Here is a 25,845-nt window from a genome sequence, read left to right on the forward strand (position 1 = left end):
TCAATAGAATAAATACTAAACTTACAAAGAATAAGTCCTGGGGTCGATTTGTTTGACTAAAGGCGGTGCATTTTCTTTAAGATAGTTGGGTTTGGTTTGAGGAAGATTTAGCCACTATTTCTTGCAGACCATCAGTATTGCACGAGACAGATCACCTTGTATTTGGTTACAGCCCTTTACATTCCGAGTTCAAACCTTGCCCAGGTCATCTTTGTTATTTCATCCTTCCAAGATTGATAAAATAAATACCAAGACTACTGTACCTTTGAGTGTGGTACCTCCAGTATGGCCTCAGTCCAATGATTAAAAAAAATCAAAAACAAATAAATAATGACAAAGAATGAAAAAATAATTTAGCTTGTGGGTTAATGGTAGAAATTAATTACACTATAGTTTTTAGTTTTTTCTTTTCTCTCCTCTCCCCACTTAACTGACACACATGTAGTTTTCAGCACAAAGGATGTATATATAATTCCAGTTGCAAAACTGGGTTACTGTAACTTTTGTATATTCACGAAGAGAGAGGTAGAGAGAGAGGGGGTTGGAAGGTTTCATGTAAATGTGAAGTTCACATATGTGGCATCTCTCACAAGTCTTATGATATTTTATTAAGTTTACTTTCTCTGCTGCCAACCGGGCTACATGTACCCTCTACCGATTGGTTGATTCCTTTAGCTTCTAGAGAAGGAAACTATATTTCCCAGATTTAATAACACTTCACAAGTACATCTTAAAACACAACAAAACCAACCAAAAGAAGAAAAAAAATTAAATAAAACTCAAAAAACAAACGAAGAATAAAGTGCCAACATAAGGCATTTTTCAAGTCTGAAATAGCAGCAGCGAAGACTATCTTAAGACTGTCTTTTGATATTCTTTCTGGACATATATATTTTTCTGGTTCCTATTACATCCACTCCACGTGAAATTATTTACTGCGATATTTATGGATATTATTCACTGTTCCATTGTTAAGTATTTATTTCGAATTATTTCTTACTTTCTAACAGGATTCTCACATCTTGAATTTAAAGCAGTATTGTCTTCATTTTATTTATTTAATTTTTTTCTTCTTAATTTCATCTTCATTGAACTTTCCTTGTGTGTGATGTTATCAGGCATAAATAAAGCTGTTACAGTATTTCTTATCTGTTGCACACGTAATTATACAGAGGCCAATTTCGAACAAAGGACATTTATTGTTTTTATGGCAGAATCAGTATATAGCTTCATACAAAATATTTTGCGAGAGTTTGTTCTTTCATATCCGAGTTCAAATCACACCAAGGTTAATTTTTGAAAACAAAATGGTTTTTTTTTTTTTCAATTTTTGTTTATTTGCCTTTTTTTTTTTTTCTCAGGGATTGATAAAATATTATCAATCAATAACTGGGATTGGTTTAATTAACTGTATTCACTTCCAAAATTTGTGGAATTATGCCAGCTTGTGACAGAAGTCAATTGTTTTTAATGCTCCAGTTTAGTTATTCACTTGGTAAATGCGTTTAGCATTAATAAACAAACACTATTAAAGGCCACATTTGTTTATAGTAAATACTGGATTTGTTGTGTTGTATATAAATGTTGTGTGTGTGTGTGTGTATATAGCTGTAGTCATGTAGGCTGAGTAATGTAGACTAGCTGAGAATAAAAGGGATAAAAATGAAAAGAATCTCTGAAGGACCTGAAATTAGTGCCGACGACATTATTAAGAATTTGGTTACAATACTGAATAGTTTAGTATTGGAATTATGTAGATACGAGTATGGGTACCATATGGAGTTTGGTATTGGTGCTGTGGCTAAGTAGTAGTACTTAGATATTTAAAATAACACTTAAAATATTTAAACTACTTGTGTTTTTTATTTGAACAAGCATCAGAAACTTAGAAAAACAATATGAATGTTGAAATAGTTTTGATAATATATTAAAGTGTTTTATTGTAAGCATCAGGGGCATGTGTGTGTTCGTGTGTGCCCACATTTCCCTAAGAATACTAGGGGCCTTTTCCGGCCGGAGGATTAGCCATGGTTGTCATGATTTACAAAGATTAACCTTGCATCGCTCCCCTCTGGATTGAAGTACATCAGTATCACATGTGAATACACCTCCACCTCTTTGAAGGTCTGGTACTGAAATCCCGACATCTAAGTGTTTTTCTTTAGTACACACAAACAACAGTTCCTACACTGTTTCATCCTATCACCTTTTGAACCGGTCGTTGTTATGTATTTGGCCCCAGTGGGGTGGGTTGCAATTTATTTGATCCCGCAGTGTAGAGGATCTAGTGTGTGACTCTTTAAAGCAGTTATTTCTCTAAACACTTTTTTTGTGTGTGGCACACTTTAGAACAAATAAAAATATTTCCGTGTACTTAACATGCAAAGTGAAACGAAAATGCATTTATAAAAGACAATTATATATTTAAACTTATATATATATGAATAATTATAACTACAAAAAAATTAAGAAATGGAATGTGGTTACTAAAATTTAATATTTAAATTTCAATTTGTATTTTTCACATATTTTAAACATAATTCTGTTGTTTTCACAGTACACACAACTCAGTAGTACATTGGTACACACCAGTGTACAATGACTCAGTGTGTTATGGTGCACCAGCATGTCACGGTATACCAGTATGCCATGGTAGTGCACCAAATCCCTGTTTCAAAGAACTGATTTTACCTAGCTGAATGTGTAATGATATATGCTTTCATTAGTAAGATTTCTCATAGTTATCTGCTACTGATATCTGCTTGTTTCAAGAAAATGTAAGGGTTAACCCTTTTGCATTCAGACTACTCTGTCAAATGTAATGCTCACTTATTCATTTATTATCTCGTAGCTTCAAGGTTTAGATGACGCAATTGTTTATTTTTAGAATGACATTTGGCGGTTAGGTGTGAGAGGCCAGTTCTGGCTGTTGAAAACAGAATAAACATTAAAGGAATCGAATATTTGGGCTGGAATGGCCAGTTTTAAAAGCTAAAGGATTAAAGTCATTAAACTGCCCTTCCTGAGATTAGTTTAACCCTTTTGAAACCACCAACCCACCTAAGACCATTCATGGTTCCATGATAACAAATGTCCTCTTTTAAAGCAAAGAACTATAACCAATATCATCATCATCATCATTGTTTAACGTCCGCTTTCCATGCTAGCATGGGTTGGACGATTTGACTGAGGACTGGTGAAACCAGATGGCTACACCAGTCTCCATTCTGATTTGGCAGAGTTTCTACAGCTGGATGCCCTTCCTAACGCCAACCACTCAGAGAGTGTAGTGGGTGCTTTTACGTGTCACCCGCACGAAGGCCAGTCAGGCAGTACTGGCAATTGCACATAATTTTTAGCAAAATCTTATATTGGAAACCAGTTGAGAATCATTGGTCTAATGGTTCTTCCTTTCTTTCTTTTAGATAAGGTGTGGTCTGAGAAGTCTAGGTACTATTTCTTGCAAGTTGAGTAATCATATAGAGAAATTTGAAATATCTCTCTTACACTCCACACTATTTATGGATTTTTGTAAAATACAATGGTACCAATTCTAAGTTGTTTTTATCACAGTCTTAAAAAAAATGGAATTATTTGATTTTCCCCGAGAAAGAAGAGAATTCTGATGTTTTGACCAGGACCCTCTGTCACTCCTCCGACAAAGGGCTCTGCTTGAAATATCAACCCTATCTTCTTTCTTACTGCAAAACAACTTTTATTTCCTTTTATGAACTGTCAGTACTCCATTTACTGATGCAGACCATTACTAGTCTCCTCCAATTCAACTGTTAGACATTACTTCAATCATTCCTATGACAGTTGTTGATAATCTGTCTTTAAAAAAACTGTCAGATTGTGTAGTGAATATGGTACATGGATTGACGATAATTTGTCATTCATTTTCTCCTTCCCCTCCTTGGCCTTGTCAGTGTCTCTGTATCATTGTCTGGGAAGCCATTGGTGGTGAGACTTTGGTTATAGTCCTCTTGTATTTCTCCTAAAATGTCTCTTCATCTCTCTCTCTCTCTCACACACACGCAACTGTCACCTATTGCTCCCTGCAACATCACTCCACACAGACTGGCTCGGCCACAACACTGCCAATCTTGAACTTACACTAGACAGCTTTATCACAATATTAACAATGGTAATAATGTAATATTTAATTATGGTAGGAATAAGTTAAGCAAGTGTAGACATAAGTATGTTGGTCCAGAGAGGCCATATACCCCATCACCGTTATACACTCACATATTGACATGTAAGGAACCAGGAGCCAAATGGTACCACACTTGTACAGACTCTTCACAATATATGATTTAGTTATATGTCAAGTTCTCAAAATGTCACTGAGAAAATTCTTTAAGGAGTCATCAACTTGCTAGAGATAGCAGCCAGATCTTACTTAAATCATACCCCACCTTTTTATTAATGGCAACATAGCTATTGTAGTTCTAAATGTCATTTAAAAAGACAGGATGGTCATGGGTGGAATGCCTTTGTGTAGGTTTGTTTAATCAGGTTCATGTGAGACTAAGCAACTGTTACTTTTTTTTTTTTTTAACTTCACTTGAAATTCATTATGTTGCTTTGTTTAGCCCTAGGTCAGTTCCAGTCTCCCTTGGAACTATGATCAAAGCATTTTAGATATTCAGACATAGTATATCATTTATATATTGTTTCAGTCATTGGACTGTGGCCATAAATGTGGCCAAATAAATCAACCTCTAGTCAAACTACCAAGTTTCATATACAAACATTATTTGTGAAGCAGTGGGTGGGTTTCCATCTTTCAAATTCACTCACAAGGCATTGGTTGGTCCAGAGCTGTAATAGAAGACACCTGCTCCTGAAAGTTGGAACTCTTGTAATCTTTGGCAACAATTCTGAAGAAATGTTCTTTTACATTTGAAAGGCACAAAGCTTTCAATTGTTACCTCTGCCTGTTTCCAAGTGTGTTTGTTTGTTTGTCTGTGGACAAGATATCTCAAGAACCGCTGGATGGATTTGGATGAAACTTTCAGGGATGTTTGGCTTCATGACTGGCACGAACATATTAGATTTTGGAATCAATCCGGTTCCAGTCAAGGATTCTGAATTATTTTTCCGTTTTTTTTTTTTACTTAATTTTTGAGAGTGGTCAGGTTCATTTTTAGTATTCTCATTTGTGAGAGCAGTCGAGTTTATTTCAGATATTCTCATTTTAAAAATCATCTCCAGCTAATCATTGAAAGGATATTGGTGTTGCCTTGACAGTGGTTTGCGCTCTCTGAGTGCTCGTTTTTTTTCTTTTATTTTGTTATTGTTTGGCCCCAGTTCAGCCCTAATCAAGCAAATCTATGATTAAAGGTATTCTTTCAATAACTACCCTGTATTCGAATTTCAGCAATTCATATACAGTGCTGCCATCTTTAAGTTGGTGGGGCTATGATTTGAGGGTGGTTTGGCTGCTGTATCTAAGTTGTGCGATTTCATAGATGAGTCATGGGCAAACTGCAGCCCACAGGACTTTCTGAATGGCATGCCTAATGAAAAATTACCTTGAATTCTTTTTTAACAGTGCATCCTGCCTGGTGTTTTGCCATGTTTCATGTGGCTTGCTTCACAAAAAGGGTTGCTTATGTGTGTATTAGACACTGCTTTGCTTGTTTGAGTTATCACTGTTATTTCAGAAGGATATCATGTAGAGAAGGTTTTTTCAAGGTTAAATAATGAGGAGGAAATAAGGAAGTTTGTGAAATAATAGTTGGAAGGGCAGGGGTTGAGAAAACATTGAAGAGCGTTTGTAAAAACGATGAATGGGGCTTGCAAAATGACTAAGGTTTTGTGGAAACAAATGAAGTTTGTAAAAATGAAACAACCAAGCAACTGTTTATGACAATGTTTCATAAGCTACTTCCTGTAGTAAGGACGACACTACGTCATTAATTTAGCGTCTTTAATGAATCAGTGGATACTAATCGTTACCTTAACCCCTTTTAGTTACCATATTTCTGTTGAAATACATTGCCTTCGTTTAAAGTAATTTTGAAAATAATGAAAAATTTATGGAAGTAATTTAGTTGTTTTGATAAAAACTTGAAGTGTGGTGGTGGAGGATGGAGTGTCAGTTTTGGGCAGGTGGGTATTAAAAGGGTTAAACTATGGCAAATCAAAATGAAAAGTTTTAAAACTGATTATCTCTCCAGCTTTGTCCATGTCAGAAGCAATTTTATAAATTATTTATTTAATGTTTTGTTTCGTCTGTCCTTTGTTAGACATATTTTGTGATTGTTGTTTATATATAATATTTCATCTCCCAACCAAGGACATTATACCTCTGGAGTTTTTGCCATTAACTGAATTGTTTTACATATTTAATGGTTTGAATTTTTCAAATTGTTGATTTCTTTGGGTTTTTTTATCACAATTGCATTGGGGTTTTCGTTTTGTTTTAATCTCAAGATTATAGGTTTGTAATCACACTTTTTTGTTGTTGTTCCTGTTGCTTTCATGGCGGAAGTGATTGACAGAATTAGTGGATTGATTTGTCATTGTTCTGCGTCTTAAGGAATAATTTTAGCAGATTTACAGCGATTAAACATCACTGCCACCACCTTCAACATCAACAAACAACAGTATTGCTGCCATCACAACTGCTGCTGTGGCATACCTTGCATAAATGCAACAAAAACAGAATTTCTGAAGAAAAAAACCAAAAAAAAAACCCAAACAATCCATTAAGCTCCCTAATCCATCCCTTTTGATCTCGCCAATATAGATTTACATAGACACTAAAATAGCTTCCGTATCAGAGGACAATGAATGGACTTTAAAAGAAAATATGTTTTAATCAAATTCCCTTCTACTCAGCTTTAAATTTAAATAGTTAACCCAATAAAGGGTTTAATTTAGCAGGGATTTATATAGCTGCAGTCAATTGTCCTGCAGATTAAATAATTATATCTTTCTGATATAGCTGAGATTAAAATATTGAGTGTTACTGAGATCTGTTGTTTTGTTCATCCTGTTTTGATTGGAAGATGAAATTATGATAGTAATACATTGTTAGTGTAAAGGTATTTTATTATACCTGTCTTGTTGCTCTGCATTGATCTACTATAAAGATTTCATTATCTGCAGAGCAGTCAGCCTGATCTGATTGCGACAAGATTCTCCAGCTCTGTTTTATTTCAATAACACTGCAGCACGTCTTCTCTGCAATGGGTGCTTCATTGTCCAGTTACAAGGGGAAAAAATCCTGCCTGCGTCATAAACTAAAGTGTTATATTATCAAGAGAATGGGTGTGTTTGCGGATGCTTCTAAGGTTTCTAAAATTGAACCAGAAACTGTTACAAGTGAGTATATTTTATACTGTTCATCACTAATCAGTCATCTTTTGTCATCCAGTTGCTTCTAGTCATATTTCCTTGTCTTCGTCTCTTGAAACTAACCTTTCACTCTTTAGCATTTAAACTAGCCATATCCAGCCCAAATATTCTATTTGTTCTATGGCCCAACAAGCCAGATCCAGCTTCTCACACCTACCCTACAATGTCTTCCTAAGAATTAACAATCACATTATTGAAATCTCAAAGCTACAAGACAATGTATGATTAATAATAAAAACAATGTGTATACATAAATATTGCATTTGACAGACTAATCTGAATACTAAAGGGTTAATCCAAGAGGTGGTGGGGGAATCAGTAAAATTGGTAGAGCTACATACAAAGTGTCTTGTAGTATTTAATTAAAACATCATTTTTTAAATTTTACTTATTTAAGATGCTAAGCTGTAATTTAAGGGAGATTTGGTTGCTATTTCTTGCCGGTTAAGTGACTATGTAAAATCTACGAGACCGTTGCCAGTGCCCCTGGACTGGCTCTTGTGCGGGTGGCACATAAAATACACCATTTCGAGCATGGCTGTTGCCAGTACCTCCTGACTGGCTTTCGTGCCGGTGGCATGTAAAAGCACCCACTACACTCTCTGAGTGGTTGGCGTTAGGAAGGGCATCCAGCTGTAGAAACTCTGCCAAATCAGATTGGAGCCTGGTGTAGCCATCTGGTTTCACCAGTCCTCAGTCAAATCGTCCAACCCATGCTAGCATGGAAAGCGGACGTTAAACAATGATGATGATGATTGGCTGAGGTTTGTTTGTCTATTTTGTTTGTTGTTCAAATGTTGCCAAAGTTAACTTCATTTTCCATTTTTCTGGGTTGTTACTAAAATAACTACTAGTCATGTGTTGGGACTGATTCAGACAATTACACCCACTTCCCCCAAATGTGCCACAAAAACAAAACAAAAACAATCATTATTGTGAGTAGTGGATACTAAATAGGAGTCATTTCAGTTTGTGCTACTCCCTCCACTACGAATATGTCCTTGTACTAAAACAATAAACCAATATTTGGAGAATTGTAATTTGTTAACAGACATTAAAGTGTCAGGGTGTTCTCTTTCTCTGTTCCGATTTCAAATTTCACCAAACATCTTAGCTTAAAACTTCTCCTCCTTGGTTCCTTAGTAGATAAACTAAATACCAGTAGTATATTTATTTAAAACTTTTGTCACCATATTTCTATTGAAATAGACTGCCCTTGTTTCAATTAATTTTGAAAATAAAGGAAAATTTATTTATATAACTTCATTATAAGCTGAAAATTTATTAAAATAACTTCATTATTAAGCTGAAGTTTGTATTATAGAACCAAGGGTGATCTCTCTGGTGGGTTGGTACCAAAAGGGTTAATTTATTGCAGTATATTCGCTCGCTCACTCACCCATCCCCATGCACACACACACACACTCATGAACACAATTATAATACAGAGTTCTCATAAAAGAGACTTACATGTGCATATTAGGTATATGTGTAGTTTTCATCTCAAGATAGTTGGATGAGGAAATGTATTGTCCATATCCTTAGCAGGCCCATCTGCTAAGGATGTGTGTGTTTAATAGGGTGATGCAAAAGACTTTCCATTCTAGATTCAATCACTTAGGATCTTTTCTTTTTTTTTTTTTTGCCTTGTGGGGACCCATCTTGACTCTTTTGTTATCATATTGCTGTGGAGATATACTCTGTTTGTTTCAATTTATTTTGAAAATAAAGTAGAATTCAGTGAAATAACTAAAGCTGGTGTTTGGCACATAAACTAAAAAAAAGGATATTTTACTGAAACATTTAAATTTAGAACACTTTAAACAGGGAGTTTGTATTATAAGCACTATGGATAATTTTGGGCGGTTTGGTATCAAAATGATTAAAGAGTTTAATTATACAGGCTCCAAACATTCCAAAAAATTCTGACATATGATACATCCATTACATCATATCTATTATAAGTTATGATGAGACTCTGACCTAAAAAAGGTTTCAAGTCCATGAAATTGAAAATGAAAGACTTCTTTCTAGATGCTAATGTTCCACAGGAGGCGCAATGGCCCAGTGGTTACAGCAGCGGACTCGTGGTCATAGGATCGCGGTTTCGATTCCCAGACCGGGCGTTGTGAGTGTTTATTGAGCGAAAGCACCTAAAGCTCCACGAGGCTCCAACAGGGGATGGTGGCGAACCCTGCTGTACTCTTTCACCACAACTTTCTCTCACTCTTACTTCCTGTTTCTGTTGTGCCATTGCACCTCCACTGTCCACAATCTATACGTACGTACATATATATATACATGTGTGTGAGTCATTTTGTGTGCCTCTCACCACTGCTTGACAACCAGTGTTGATTTGTTTGTCCTTGTAGCTTAGTGGTTTGGCAAAAGTGATGGTTAGAATAAGTGCCAGCCTTAAAAAATAAGCACTGGGGTCAATTTATTCAACTAAAACCCTTCAAGGCAGTGCCCCAGAATGGCTGTTGTCTAATGACTGAAACAGGTAAAAGATGAAATATAACTTGTGTGTGTGTGTGTGTGTTTTGACTAATACTATAATATGGAATTTATCTCCTACTCCTACCACCACAAACCTTTCAGATAGATACAAGCCTTAATGGTTTTATAATGTAGAATTAGAGTGTTGGACTAAAAGCATTGCATTGTTTAGTTGCTTCCTTTCATAATCAAGAGTGATTTTGTCTTTCCTCTTCCTGGGGGTCAGTAAATTAAAGTACTGGGAAGGGTTGTGTCAATTTAATCAATTATATCTCACCCACCACCACCACCGCAAATTTGTAGCCATCTGACTGTATCCCTAATTATTTTTGTCCTCTTTGCCTTTCTGATTTTCTCATTAGTTTGATATTTGGATATCTTCAATTGTTGTGGAACATCTAAGGTGGTTGCAGCATGTGGGAGCCAGTTGTGATATATTTGTGTCGTTCGTTTGTAAAAGGAGTGAGTTGTGATATTTGCTTCATTCCCTTGGTATTCTGTTAATTCAAATCGCACCAGGAGGGAGAGCAGTGGCTTCAAACTGGTTGTTTTACATCTGAAAAAAATTATAGAAGAATAATTAATGTGGTTTGGTAATAAATAGTTAACAATTCATGTTATTAATTAGAATTAGTAAGGCAGCAAACTGGCAGAACCAGCTGCATGCTGGACAAAATGTTTAGTGGTACTTCGTCCATCTGTATGTTCTGGAACTCAGACTCCACCGAGGTCACTTTTATCTTTCATCCTTTCAGGGTTGATAAAATAAGTATCAGTTAATCAGCTTCCCCCTCACCTCGAAAATTGCTGACCCTGTGCCAAAATTTGAAACCATTAATTAGAATTATTGCTTTTTTTCATTTGATCTTACATTTGCTTGAGACAGTTGATAATTCTCAATCTCTGTCTTCTCTATATTCTGGCTGTAAATCCATATTCAATAGACACATGATTAAAGTCATTCCAGATATGACCACCACAGTATTTGTTTATCTACACAGTGTATTCACTTACATCAATTGCTTTAGAGGTTTTTTTTTTTAAAGATGATAAGATGTAATTTAAAGGAGATTCAGCTGCTATTTCTAGCTACTTAGAGCCCTTGATGTCTAAATTTGTAGCTAGTGGGCACGATATTTATAGTATTAATATTAATGGTGTTGATGCCTGTCATCTCTCCTTATGTTCCCTATAGTTACCCTGTTTATAATAACCGATATGTGTATTCTGGGTGTGCTAGGTAAGCGCTGCTCATCCACCAAAGATAGTAAATTATTTTTATAATTCTGTTCTTGCGGTTGTATCATGATATCATCTGGTCGTAATTTGCTTTCAAATCTAATAATACACAGATACTCTGAAACAAAGATTAAGGCAGGTTGAAGCGGTGTTGTGTACAGAAATAGCCAAGAGTTTCTATGTTTGTAGTTATACCAGAGTAGCAGGTTTATCCCTTCTGTGTCAACAACCACCATACAGTATTGCTAGTATCCCCTCCAAACATGGATATGAAAGGGGGGAAGAAGAAAAAAAACTACACTATTTTGCTTGACATTATCTTTAAAATTTACTGTCAAAAAAAAAAAAGCAAAAAAATTTCTTCACTGACTTTCAACCACATGGTTCTGGGTTCAGTTCCACTGTGTGGGCACCTTGGGCAAGTGTCTTCAACTATAGCTGACAAAAGCCTTGCGAGTGGATTTGATAGATGGAAACTGAAAGAAGCCTGTTTTATATATATATATATATATATATATATATATATATATATATAATTTGGAAATTGTATAGTTACTTAGTGCTTTTAATTAATTATGTGCTGGTGCCATGTAAAAAAAAAAAAACACCCAGTATACTCTTTTAAAGTGGTTGGCATTAGGAAGGACATCCATCTGTAGACACCATGCCAACGAACAGAAGAGCTTGATGCAGTCTTCTGGATTGCCAGCTCTTGTCAAACCATCCAACCTATGCCAGCATGAAAGATGGACATTAAATGTTTGATGATGATGATGGTAATAAATATATTCCAATCCCTGAATTCTGTTTACATCTATCAGCCTCTCCTTAATCCCAAACTGTGTGTGCCCTGGCTTCTTTGGTTTCTTTCTGAATTAGAAACGGTGGATTTTGTTAGATAGCACCAAGATGACAAGGAAAGTCATATGATGTTCTGCTTGCTTAACTAAAACTATACGCGGGCGCTGTGTGCTACATACATATGTTCTACATATGACTGTTTGAATTGACGTCACACTTCTTCTAGAGTTTCAGTTTGTTCAAGTTTACTTCATGGACATTCAGAAAAGCATAATTCTAAAGACAAAAAAATTATTAAGCCTTCCTTGTTTCCCTATTTTTTTTTTTAATAGCTTTATGAAAGAAGAGTGTTGTTAGTTTAAGTGTTTGTTTGTTCTAAGCAGTTTCATTGACAGTGGTGGTCCACAGAGACTTAGTATACTATATATTTATGTATATGTATACTTTCTAATTTATATGCATATGTGTGGTTTAACTTGTGATTAATTAGACTTCCTGTTTAAGTATATGTCTCTTTGTGTTTGAGACACATTAAACATGTGTGTATCTGTGTAGTAGTATGTTTGCAAGTAGTAGAAGTAGTATGACCAATGTGGAGTGTACTCACTACATTTAGTTGGGTAAACAAACATCTTAGGGTTTAAGTTGACAACTTTTCAAATTTTGCTGACATAGACAATCATCAATTTCCTCATGACAATAGATGTCCTTTGGAGTTATGTAACCATTTTTGTATGAAGCACGAATCAATAAGACGGTATGGAGTATCAATAGGGCAATGATGGCATCAGTTGCCAATCAGTCGTCCTGATGGATGTGTGAATTTATATTAGTAAATTCTCTGTTAAAACAGATGGAAACTCAACTTCAAGTATCATAAGATATTTACTCAGCTGGATGCATTGGTCACACTTCACAAGGGTTGTATTTCTACGTGCAGGCATTACACACACACACACACTTTAAATAATAATTATAAGCTTTAAGCTTATAAGTATTCACTGTGTTTTGGTTATAGAAAGTAGTCTAATATTGGGGGCATATAAGCCCTCAATTGTAAAAAAAATGGGTATTAGTATTCGTTGCACTAAGAAGTGATACACAGTACCAGAATATAACAGAGGAGTCCAAATAGTTGTTAGATTATCCCCATAAGTAGAATATAGACCAGCTAGTTTGTACTGGCATCAAGCCACAAAAGTTGTAACAATGAATAATATCACTATTTGATTTGACTTCATTTTTACAATATACATATATATATATATATATATATATATATATATATATATATATATATCGGACTGAGGATTGGAATAGGGATTTTTCATTCTCTTAACCATGAAACGATCGTATCCGATTAACTAAAGACTTGTTTTGTTTATGGTTTCCCCTCCGGTTTTTTGTTCTATGTGTGCCATAAATATCGCCATCCATTTAGAGAAAAATTTGTAGTTTAGAATCAGTAGTTCTTTGACTGCTATTTCTAAATTTTCAGTATGTTGGAGAAGCAACTCAATGCTAATCCCTGTATATTTATGATGATAAATGGTTTTACCGATAAAGGTTTTTTCATACTGAACTACTTGGCAAAATTGTTAATTGTTAATTCTATTATTAATTGACAATTCCCTGCCCTTATTCTTGTATATATATATATATATATATATATATATATATTGTGTGTATACCATATTTCCCTGCATATAAGTCAAATTTTTCGACCCAAAATTTACAGCCACAAAAAGGAGGTCACCCTATACACCAAAGCAGTTTTGGGGGACCCAAAAATTCCATGTGAGATGCAGCAGGATTTGGAAAGAGTGTGACAATGTGTGTATGTTTACATTACTTACCCTATATACACTGGAAAATACGGTGTGTGTGTGAATATGTACCTACGCATTCATACACTGACATACATTCAATGTGTCCCAAAAACAGTAAGGTGAGATTTTGAAGTAGACTCGACAGTTATTTCTAGCAGGATGGGCAACCGCTTTAGAGGTTAGTTCATTAGTTCTGCTTTCAGGTAGTCAGTAAACCAAAAACAAAACAAAAAAACAAACAAAAAACAAAAAACACTAGGCGTCAAACATCCATCATTTAAAGAGGGGAGGATGTTAAAGGTCATGGAATTGACATGTGGCCAGTTTAAGATAAATAACCTTTTGGAAGTCAGTTGTAATTTTTTAACAACATTCACCCAGTTTCTTCTTATAATTAACTGCAAATGTTGTAGAGTATTGGTCACACACGCTGTCTTACTCAGCTTTCCTGACTAAATAAACAATATTTCTTAATTCCATCTCCTCAAATGATGACAGCAACTTTTCTTCTATTTATTTACTTATTATAGTAAAATATACTTATTTGTTATAATAACAAATAAATAGAAGTAAAGTTGCTGTTATTTACTTATTGCGAAGGTGCATGGCTCTGTGGTTAGAGCATTGGGCTCACAATCACGAGGTAGTGAGTTCGATTCTTAGACTGAACTCTACAATGTGTACTTCAGCAAGACCCTTTGTTTCATGTTGCTCCAGTTCACTCAGCTGTAGAAATGAGTTGCGATGTCACTGGTGCCAAGCTGCATCTGCCATTACTATTTTCAGCAGAGGCTACTTTGTTTACTGGTCGTCTTCGAGTCTCTTCTATATGTTGCTTTGATAAGAAATCTTTAGAAGATTTCCTTGAAATAGTTGAAATATTGCATACACCTGGTGAAACTACAACAACGTTAATTGTAATTTGAGACTCGTTCCATTAGATCTAGCCTGTTTGATATAAAGCTATCACTTCCTTGTTATAATTCTTAAGAAGATTTAATTTTATAGGTTTAAGCTTATCAAAATATTTATTCTCTAATCCTTCCAGCCCTATAATTAAGTGAAACAAATATTTAAATTTTATTATTATTATTATTATTATTATTATTATTATTATTATTGAGTGAGAAGGAAGCCTATCATGTCCCTCACCACTGCTTGCAACTGGTGTTGGTGTATTTACATCCCCATAATTTAGCAGTTCAACAAAAGAAACTGATAAAATAGGTACCAGACTTAAAAGAAAAAAAAGTACTGGGATCAATTTCAGCAAAAATTCTTCAAGGTGCTGTCCCAGCATGGCCACACAATCTAATGACTGAAACAAGATCAAAGATACAAAAAAAAAAAAAAAAAAAAGCTCCAAACAGACAACAAAAATAGATATAATTCAGATATGAAATGTATTCCTGTGAAAAGTCTAACCAATCACCGACATTCATACATGTCCTGGGAATATTCATATTTGTTTGGTGCGTATATTAATGCCTAGAACTGTCCTTGACCAGCTAAACTACATATAGCTTACAATTCAGCTTGGGTATATTTTGATGAATAATTGAGTTTTCAGCAGTAAATGTTACTTTAGCAATGTTTGTTGATTGATTCACTCTGCTAGGTTAACCAACCACCAAATAGTGGTGATTGGAATATCCATGATGTTGTGCCATATTTTTATGCTTTTATAACTTGACTGTCTCTTGTATATCTTGTTCAGATAGATCAGTGGTTTTCAACCATTTTTTTTAGTTATGGACCTGTTTGTTTCTTTCTTTGACTCTCATAACTATTCAATGTTTTTAAAAAATCCTATTTTTATAATTAAATATTACTAGGAATTGTATAAAAGAAATTAAAATATTTTGTAGATTTTAGAAGTATAACCAGCTTCTTGTGCATAAATTTTAACAAATTAAACCTTATAAGGAACCCCACCCCAACAAGACTTATATGGACCCCAACTGAGGACCTTTGGGATAGATTCAGATCTAGTTTATTCGCTTCTGCTTGATTGACAGGACGGACTTTTGTACAGTGTCAGTTTGTTCGAGGATACCAGTTTTGTCTCGTGCTGATATATTTGTTTACTAAGTGGCATATGTGGTGACCAAAAGGGGTTAATGACAGGAAAGGCATCCGATCATGAGATATTGACTCAGAAAATTCTGACCAATCTAAGCCTGCAATGGAGAAGTGGGGTGTAAAACTAAGATGATCGTGTTTAGATGTACTTGTTGATTGGCCAGTTTACCATCATAAATGTGTGAAATATTTCACAACTGGATTTCACGATATGCTACTTTAAAAAAGTTTCTTATTTCAAAATGTCAGGCTAATTCTGATTGTTTTCCTGATGTTCAGAAATGAAAACCTTAAAAGCTTCAGTGCATCTACAGCCAAGTCTCATGTGATTCAGTTGTATTTTGTACATAAGTTGTTTTTTGTTTTCCGGTGCAAAAACTTAAGTGCTAAATACATCTTTCGTTGGAAGTGCGTAGTTTATTTGTTTACACACACACGTGCATGTATGTGTATTTAACTTTTTTCTATTTTAAAGAAATATTAGGAATCACAGAACATTTGCTGATGGTAGGGAAACTTGATATTAAAAGCAGAGTCCAATTTAATATATAATGTCGCAGAAATGGGATTGCGTATTATATAAACTGAAGCAAAGTTTTATTCAATCAGCTTTGTAGATGACTATACATACCTAGATTTATTTTACTCTTTTACTTGTTTCAGTCATTTGACAGCGGCCATGCTGGAACACCCGTCTTTAGTCGAGCAAATCGACCCCAGGACTTACTCTTTGTAAGCCTAGTACTTATTCTATCAGTCTCTTTCGCTGAACTGCTAAGTTACGGGGACGTAAACACAGACACACAAACACATACACACATACATATATATGACAGGCTTCTTTCAGTTTCTGTCTACCAAATCCACTCACAAGGCTTTGGTCAGCCCGAGGCTTTAGTAGAAGACACTTGCCCAAGGTGCCACACAGTGGGACTGAACCAGGAACCATGTGGTTCGTAAGCAAGCTACTTACCACACAGCCACTCCTATGCCTATTTGTATAAATCTACTCTAAAAATAGTGGGTAGGGGAACATTAACACTCAGTCCATCAAAAAATAAGATTTAGATGTTGAAACATTAATGAACTTTGAAAAGTTAGTCCCAGACTGCACCATGCTTCGCTGTCTGTTTTGGCATGGTTTTTACAGCTGGGTCCCCTTCCTAACACCATCACTCTGCAGAGTGGGCTGAGTGCTTTTTACGTGGCACCAGCACAGGCGAGGTCATTTTTGGCATAGTTTTTTCTCTTCTTTTTTTTTTTACTGTTGGATGCCCTTCCAAATGCCAAACACTTAACAATGTGGACTGGGTGCTTTTTACGTGGCACCAGCACCAGCAGGGTCACCAAGTAACTTGCAATACAAAGATCCTTTGAAAAGTGGGTGTGTGGCATTGGAGGAGGTGATCTTGTACCAGATGATGAAGAGTTAGGGTGTGACAGACAGACAGAGAGAGGTCAGATGAAAGGTAAGGTTGATCTCCATGAGATTTGAACTCAGAACATAGACATGACTAAATATCTGAAACTATCTACATCAGTGATCTACTGATTTTTCTTTCTACTTCGAATCTCTTCTAAACATCAAAGAGAAGGAAGAAGACAGTTAAACTAACCATCAATGACATCATTTTATACTGAAAAAAACGCAAGGAAGAGAGGGATGATGATAAGACTATAGCATCTGACCTACCAAACCACCACCACCACCTAAGGCCTGTGGTCACTTAGGGAAAAGACGTGTGTTGGGTTGTCTATGTGTATATGTATTTATACATATACACAGCTTGACTTTAACTGAACTCTCTACTTCACTTTGGTTAAATCTCAGAAGTGTCTCTGTGACACTTATATCTCAAGTATGAATCTGTAGTACCAGCATTGTGACTCACATATGACTCACACACACACACAGTACATTTGCATACATACACACACACACACTGGCTAATATCGCATCTGTATAGTCTCAAATAAATAGAGCAGTTGAATCATCATCAGCATTGTAGCCATCATATAAAACAAAGTTAAATTATCTGTCCTAGACATGGCTGTGCAGTTAAGAGGCCTAGTTCCATGTCAGTCCTGGTTCAGCAAATCTTATGTTCTAAGACGTTCCAGTTATGTCTGTCATGCCTTTTACTTCAGACATAGTATATTTAATGCTACGTTAGTTAATGTCTCCTTCCATTTTTAGTCATACTTTGGAATCCAGCTGGAAAAATCTAATGAACGTTGATTCTGATGGAGCCCCAGGAGAAGATACCTGAGGACTCTACTCCAACGAACTTCCCTAGAATAGTAGGCAGAGAAGTTGGATGGATAACTGTAGGATAATAATGAGTTTTCGGGTTGACTTCGTGTTTGTCTGCTATGAGAGATGTCTTGACGCTACCATTATTACTCCTTGTTGGATATTAGACTACTACATTGGTATTGGCTGTTTCTGAAGTAGCCTGTATGGATATATAGGAAGTATCCATCAGGAGATGCTTCTTGAAAAGGCAACTGAGCATTGAATGTAGCTAGACTTGACATCAGTAGACAGTGGAAGTTTGTCGGAGAGTGCAGACTTCCATTGTCAGCTGTTGGGCACTTTGGAAAGTGCCGGAGGAAGACAATACTTGTGTGTGTGTATGTGTATAAATAAATATAATAGATGGTGGAGGAGGAGTGTGCTACAGTGCAATATAGGCGTACAGTGATAAGGATAGTAAAATGCAGTTTTTTTTATAGATTGGTGATGGTGGTGGTGGTGGTGGTGGAGATAGTTTTGTCAGTTAACTAAATGGTTCTGTCCTGCATGTGATATGTAAGTGATTATTATGAATGACGCATTTGGATTGACAGAATTGTCAATGTCAGACAAAATATCTGGCAGTAGTTTTTTATGGATATTTTTATGTAATTTTGGTATATCTGTTAAAATGAGATGTCAGTGTTATTTTCATTTTTGTGTGATTTAGACGACAATTTATTCACCGCACCCTGTATATATATATATATATATATATATATATATATACATACACACACACAGCATAAAGCTACTCATACACACATAATGGCAATTAGTTTGTTTCCTTTTGTTTGCCATATTAAATGTACAACATTTGAAAGATCACCAACCAACCAACCAACCTCTGCCTGAAAAATGATAAAGAATTTCTTTAACCCTCTAGGGATATGTATCCCATGCTCTAGTGTGTTAAATAAGGGCAGTGTTTGACCTTTCCTGATCATATGTATGTGTCAAATGGCGGCTAATCCGACTGACCTTTCCCAGGAAATCTGGTACCTATTGCTAATAACTAGATTGAACAAGAGAACAAAGGAGCCAGCTTGGTCTTACAATGTTCCACAACATGTTGGAAATAGCGAGCAAATCTCCTCAAATTACATACGAAAACAAACATTGAAATACTAAAAGCTCTATTTTATGAGATATTGCAATTGCTTGTATGCTTTTGATCATAAGTCTGTTCAAGCCGGGACTGTCCTTGGGTTAAACAACAACAACAATTGTTAGCTTAACTCTTTTTGTTACCATATCCAGCTTTTGTTGCAATTGATTTTGAAAATAATACTCTTTTACTTGTTTCAGTCATTTGACTGTGGCCATGCTGGAGCACCGCCTTTAGTCGAGAAAATCGACCCCAGGACTTATTCTTTGGATGCCTAGTACTTATTCTATCGGTCTTTTTTGCCGAACCGCTAAGTTACGGGGACGTAAACACACCAGCATCGGTTGTTAAGCGATGTTGGGGGGACAAACACAGACATACAAACACATACACACACATATATATATATACATATATACGACAGGCTTCTTTCAGTTTCCGTCTACCATATCCACTCACAAGGCTTTGGTCGGCCCTAGGCTATAGTAGAAGACACTTGCCCAAGGTGCCATGCAGTGGGAATGAACCCTCAACCACGTGGTTGGTAAACAAGCTGGTGTTTGAAACCTGAATTAACATGAAATTTTGAGGGATTATTTAAACACTTTAAAACAGGATATTTGCGTCTTAGAACCAAGAGCAGTTTCAGGCAAGTTTGTATCAAAAGAGTGAAACTGGAGCAAAGTAGAATAAAATGTTTTTTCTTGAGAAATATTTAGAATTCCTGTATGAGATTTGAACTCTGAACCTAAGAGCTTGTGTACTAATTACCTTATCCATTCAGCCACTTCACTTCTACAAACATTTACAATATTCACTTTGAATGGATCAGTGACAGAATTAAAAGATAACTAAAGAAAAGTGCCTTGTGGTATTTACTTTTATCCCTTTTCATTCTGAGTCCAATTCCACCACAGGTGATTTTGCCTTTCATCTTTCTGTGAATAATAAAATATTTACCTGTTGTTATTTAACCCAAGGTCAGCTCTGATTGAAGCCATGATCATCCTGTTCTGGAGATTTAGCTGTAATTTTTAGCAAGCAGAATGCCCATCTACAGGTCTCCTTGTTGGCTCATCTCAACACCAGTTGAGTTCTTGGGTCAATGCAATCGACTACACAATCCTCAAACATGAGAATAGAAATCAATATTTCTCCATGAATCAGTGAACATTGATGCGGTTATTCAGGGATTATTGATGACTGTTCAGCATCTGGTGTGATGTGATGTCTCCTGACAGATATTGGGTTTATGTTCTGCAGATAAGATTTCATTAAAAATGACAACATAAAACAACTAAAATATGCTTCATAATAATAATGCATTATGAAAGAGAAAAAATAGTTTGGAGCTTATTTCTGTTATAATTAATGAAAACAGTTAATTCATTGTTGAATAAGTTTGCTTGTTTTATTTTTATTTTTTAGTACATTGTTAAAAAAAAATATGGAAAATAAGAACGTAGAATGAGTCTTTTACAATAATAATAATAATGATGATAAAAGTATTAGCTTATTTTATTCTATATTCTTCTTCTTCAATATTTTCAATATTTCAGACATTTGATATTTGTTCCAAACTCAACAGCTTCGTCATTTCTTCTTGTTTCTAGTCTCATTTCAGTCAATGATTCCAAGTTTCCTACTGAATCTATTTTTAGTTTCTGATATGACTTTCTATATATGTCACGGTTCCTTTTACATTGGTAAGAAGCTGTCTCCATTTACAGAAGTTGATTAAGTGGATGTATGATGGTTTGAACTAGAAACTTCTGGCAAAGTTGTTTTGCATGTCTTTCGAAAAATATCTCAGAACGTTATCTCTATATCTTGCAAGTCTTTTTATTTTTCTCTGTGTGTGTGTGTGTGTCACTAATATATAATTGAAATTTACTGAAAAACAAAAGATGAAGACAGGTGTATAAACAACAAGCAAGTTTGACGATTGGGAAGGTGAGAAAGTCTTTTACGTTTCAAGTCTATGCTCTTCAACAGAAAGGAACACGAGGAAATAAACAGAGAGAGAATTTTAAAAATTTGTGGATTTAGTGGTCAATATATATATATATATATATATATATATAAATTAAAAACGTAAAATTAAAACAGAACACAAAGGATTCCGCGGTACACGTGTTTCAAGCTTTATAGTCGTTGCATCATTATATGAGTATATAGGTATATATATATATATATATATATATATATATATCTTTATAGGGTACTTTATCTTTTATTTCTTTCAGTCATTACTGGAATAACCATGAAATTTAATTTAGCAGTTAAAGGTTTAAGACAGTAGGGAGTGATTTCTGGAAGATTTGGCTGCTATTTCTAGTGATTGAACAGCTACTACCTGGCTGTTCTCTCATTGCTTCATTGAATTGCATCTTTTGATACAAAAGTGGCTAACAAGAAGAAAAAGATACTCAATGGGAGAAGAATTGTCAATGCTTAATGCGATTGATTTCTATTTATTCCTCCAATAGAATTTCTTTTCTCAATTGCATCATTTGTTTGTTTTGGCTTTTATTCATGTTTTATTTATTTTGCTTTTAAATACTATTCATGTCCAATTAGCTTCTTTAATATTTTAATTTATTCTTTCAAATGGAGACTTTCTTAGAGATCTCTTCCTTATATGCTTGTAGAATCTCATAAATTCTCATCTAATTTCATGTCAGTATTAGTTAGAGCTCCTAGCGAAGCCTAAGCTAATTTCGGTATCTCCATCACCAGCGCACAACCACCACCATCACTTACCTAAATTCAGATTTTTATAATCAAAGCATAAGGGAGGAAAAAATGCATTTTCAAATAATAAAGAATAATGCAGAGAAAAGAAAATAGTTTACAAAAAGGAAAAGGCAAAAAAAAAACAAAACCTCAAATAACAATAACAATATTTATAAAAAATGTTTAAATGCACATGAATTTTTTTTAAAAAGCATTCTAACCACCCATTTCTTCTTACTCTAATATTCAGCTTTCAATTCCATTAAATGTATTGATTGTTGTTCTTTGTTGTAGAATGGTTTAGAAAAATCTTCAGTTGAGACTAACTTAATTTTGTGGTTAGAGTAGAGCTATTTACTATCATTGTTACAGCTGAGCGGTTCTGCCATGTTTTCTGGCATACATGTCAGTGTAGTATATAGTGTAAACATTCAAACATTGTCACTGTCTTTCCGAATCCTGCTGCATTTCGCATGGAATTCTTGGTCCTCTAAAGTCGACATACAATTACTGCTACTTCTGCAACAGCTAACTACAGCAATAATAACTATTACAATGGTTATGGCATCATCCTTAATAAATGATGCATTTATATATATTGTTGATCTGATGAGCTATATAATTGTTGATCTGCATTCATTTGTAAGATGTACATTAGTACTATGCAATTCATAACATATACATTAATGCAGACATGTAAAATGAGTTATTATACACTGAAATAAGTTATGGATATCAACTGGTGAAATAAATAAATTCAGCCTCCTACCTCCTGATGTTTCGAGCCTACACTCTTCAGCAGAAAGGAACATGAGGAAATAAACAGAGAGCGAATGAAAAGAGATAGTTGTCTTACTATATATATATATATATATATATATATAGTAAGACAACTATCTCTTTTCATATAGTAAGACAACTATCTCTTTATTTTAATAAAGATTTCTAACCAGCTTTCATTGCGAAGCAAATTTTCAAGAAGAGGGAGAATGGAAATGTTTTTTACAAAGAAGTACAAAATGAAGAAAATAATATATACAAAAATAAATATACCAATACATTATATTGTCTTTGAGCTTTTGAAGTTCAATGGTAATTCATGTATATAATGGTTGGAAAAATAAGGATGCATGAGAATTGAAAGTTGTATCAGGTTTAACAAAAGGGTTAAAAGTTTGTGTTAAGAAGGAAGTGTGGTGTCAAAACAGGAAGTGTCTGTAAGGGGAGACAAATGTTTTTAGTTGGAGTTATGAAAAAAAGAGTTCATAACTCCAACTAAAAAGATTTGTCTCCCCTTACACACACTTCCTGTTTTGACACCACACTTCCTGCTTAACACAAACTTTTAGCCCTTTTTTTAAACCTAACACAACTCTCAATTCTCTTGCATCCTTATTTTTCCAACCATTATATACATGGATTACCATTGAACTTTAAAAGCTCAAAGACAATATAATGTATTGGTATAGTTATTTTTTTATATATTATTTTCTTCATTTTGTACTTCTTTGTAAAAAACATTTTCATTCTCCCTCTTCTTGAAAATTTGCTTCGCAATGAAAGCCGGTTAGAAATCTTTATTAAAATATGCTTCCAGTTTAGCATTCTGCCTTATTATTTTTCATTTTCCTATTATTTCTCCACTTGCGGTTAACACAACCCCACTATTTACTGACTTATATATATATATATATATATATATATATATATATATATATATGAGCATGGCCGTTGCCAGTACCGCCTGACTGGCCTTTGTGCCGGTGGCACATAAAAGCACCCACTACACTCTCGGAGTGTTTGGCGTTAGGAAGGGCATCCAGCTGTAGAAACTCTACCAGATCAGATTGGAGCCTGGTGCAGCCATCCAGTTCACCAGTCCTCAGTCAAATCGTCCAACCCATGCTAGCGTGGAAAGCGGACATTAAACGATGATGATGATGTGTAAGTTGTCTCTGTCCCTCCATTATACTTCCAGTGATTCTACTCCTTCTCTCAACTAAGAGGTCTTTTGTCTCACAAGCTACTTGGCAACCCCACTGGTGCTGCTGTCATGTAGGAAGAACCTGTGCTGATGCCATGTAAAAAGCAGCCAGTACACTCTGTAAAGTTGATGACATTAGGAAGAACAGCCAGCTGTAGAAACCAGGCCAAAACAGACAGCTGGAGGCTTGGTTCATCACTACAGCTTGCCAGTTCATGTCAAACTGTCCAGCTCATGCCAGCATGGAAAATGGATGTTAAATGGTGATGATACATATAAAACAAGGATGTGGTGGTCAAAGATGGAATAATTTTACTATTGATATACTTCTGTTTAATCAGAACTGACCTGAAGCTAAACAGCCAGAACATCCTCTTAATTGCTATTGCAGCATGACTCACAATGTTGTGTTGTATTACTCAATAGTTTTTAACTGACACTGTGTGTGTTTGAGTACATGTATGTGTGTGTGTGTGTGTGTGTGATCGTTAACTCATGCCATTATCTTTGACTGTTAACATCTCAACACAATCTGCTTTCACATTGCTGCCTGTGCGTGTGTTTGTGAGTGAGTGTGTGTGTGTGCATGGTTTTAATGAAATGATGACGAAAGTACAAAATGCCATGTACTCTTTGCCCTCTACCCCCACCCCCTCTATAAACCTTGTAGAGAAATTAAACTACGAAAAGTATTTTGTATAAGTACTTGTGTGTGTGTGTGTGTGTGTAAACATGTCGGTGATAATGCACACACACACACACACACATTAATGGTAAGGAACAGATGAATAGGACTCTGGTGACAGAACATAAGTTTGTACATCTCAAATCAAAAGTTGGCTGAAGATTCTAGCTTCTGTTATGCTTTGTTTGTATGGTCAAACCATCAACGTTTGTGTCCATTTATTCTATGTTCTATGTAACCTTGTGTTCTCCAGGAATTAACCTTACATCGCCTGTATTATATGTGTAATAGAGATAGGCAGATGTTTGTTGTCTGTGAAGAATTTGTCCCAAACTGTCTTAACTTTTGCTTATTATGTGTCTTTTTCCTCTTTTAATTTCTAGACTTGACTGAGGATGAACAGCAACTCCTGATGACAATAAGGGGACGGAAGCAGCAGCTTGAACTCGACATCAAGGTTGGTGAAGTACAACATACTCTCTCTCTCTCCTTTTCACAAGCACACTCTTTCTGTTTCTCACTCACTCCCCTTTGCATTTTATGTCTTTCTCACCATTCTCTTTCAGTCAACCTGATAACTGTTGTTTGTATGGTGTGTGTATGTGTGTGGAGAGAAGTGAAGGCTATCATTATTGTTAGAGGCAATCCTCTGGTGAGGCTTCATTACACACTCAGTATGAGTGATTTCACATTGCTGGTACCTCTAATGCATGAATTTCTCACCCGTGTAAGTTTCCGACTTAATTCCACTTTGTAGCATCTTAGGCAAGTGTCTTCTATGGTGCTGGGTCAACCAAAGCCTTGTGAGTAGATTTTGAATGGGAGAGAGAGAGAGAGTGTGTGTATGTGTGTGTTTGTGTGTTCACATTTGTACTTTCTTCTCTAAAAGTTGTGGGCTTTGAGTGATAATGTCACTTCTCTCAACAAACTTGCTTTGTGCCTTCAAAGCCATGTGAAATGAAACATACCTTGTTTGAAAAACAGGTGAGGATTAGTGACTGGATGAGCATTTAGCTGTAAACAGTACCTCAGTAACGTCTGACCCATGGAAAAACATGTCAGCATGAACAAGTATACAGTCTCTCATCATGTGTGATCTAATAAAGAAGTCTCTTGTGTGATCACTTGACATTCTAAGATAGCAATGAAATCTCCCTTAGATCTCATCCAGACCATATTGGTTAATATATACCAAGATACATTATGTCTGAGAAT

General features: G+C 35.3%; 1 protein-coding gene across 4 annotated transcripts in view; it reads left to right on the top strand.

Annotated features, from left to right (window-relative positions):
* LOC106870408 (cytohesin-1) overlaps positions 1-25,845 on the top strand; it is a 149,344-nt gene that overhangs the window by 41,657 nt on the left and 81,842 nt on the right. Inside the window, exons 1-2 of one of the 4 annotated variants that reach the window (XM_089340313.1) lie at positions 425-975; positions 25,014-25,087. In XM_089340313.1, the coding sequence (XP_089196439.1) occupies positions 25,043-25,087 (45 nt within the window). In that variant the 5' untranslated portion in view covers positions 425-975; positions 25,014-25,042. Of the gene's footprint in view, positions 1-424; positions 976-7,224; positions 7,339-25,012; positions 25,088-25,845 lie in introns of those variants that run through there. The other 3 variants (XM_089340311.1, XM_089340309.1, XM_089340310.1) reach the window with 3 other exon arrangements.

Source organism: Octopus bimaculoides, chromosome 23 (assembly GCF_046866305.1).
Source record: "Octopus bimaculoides isolate indiv1 chromosome 23, ASM4686630v1, whole genome shotgun sequence".
Lineage (NCBI taxonomy): Eukaryota > Metazoa > Mollusca > Cephalopoda > Octopoda > Octopodidae > Octopus > Octopus bimaculoides.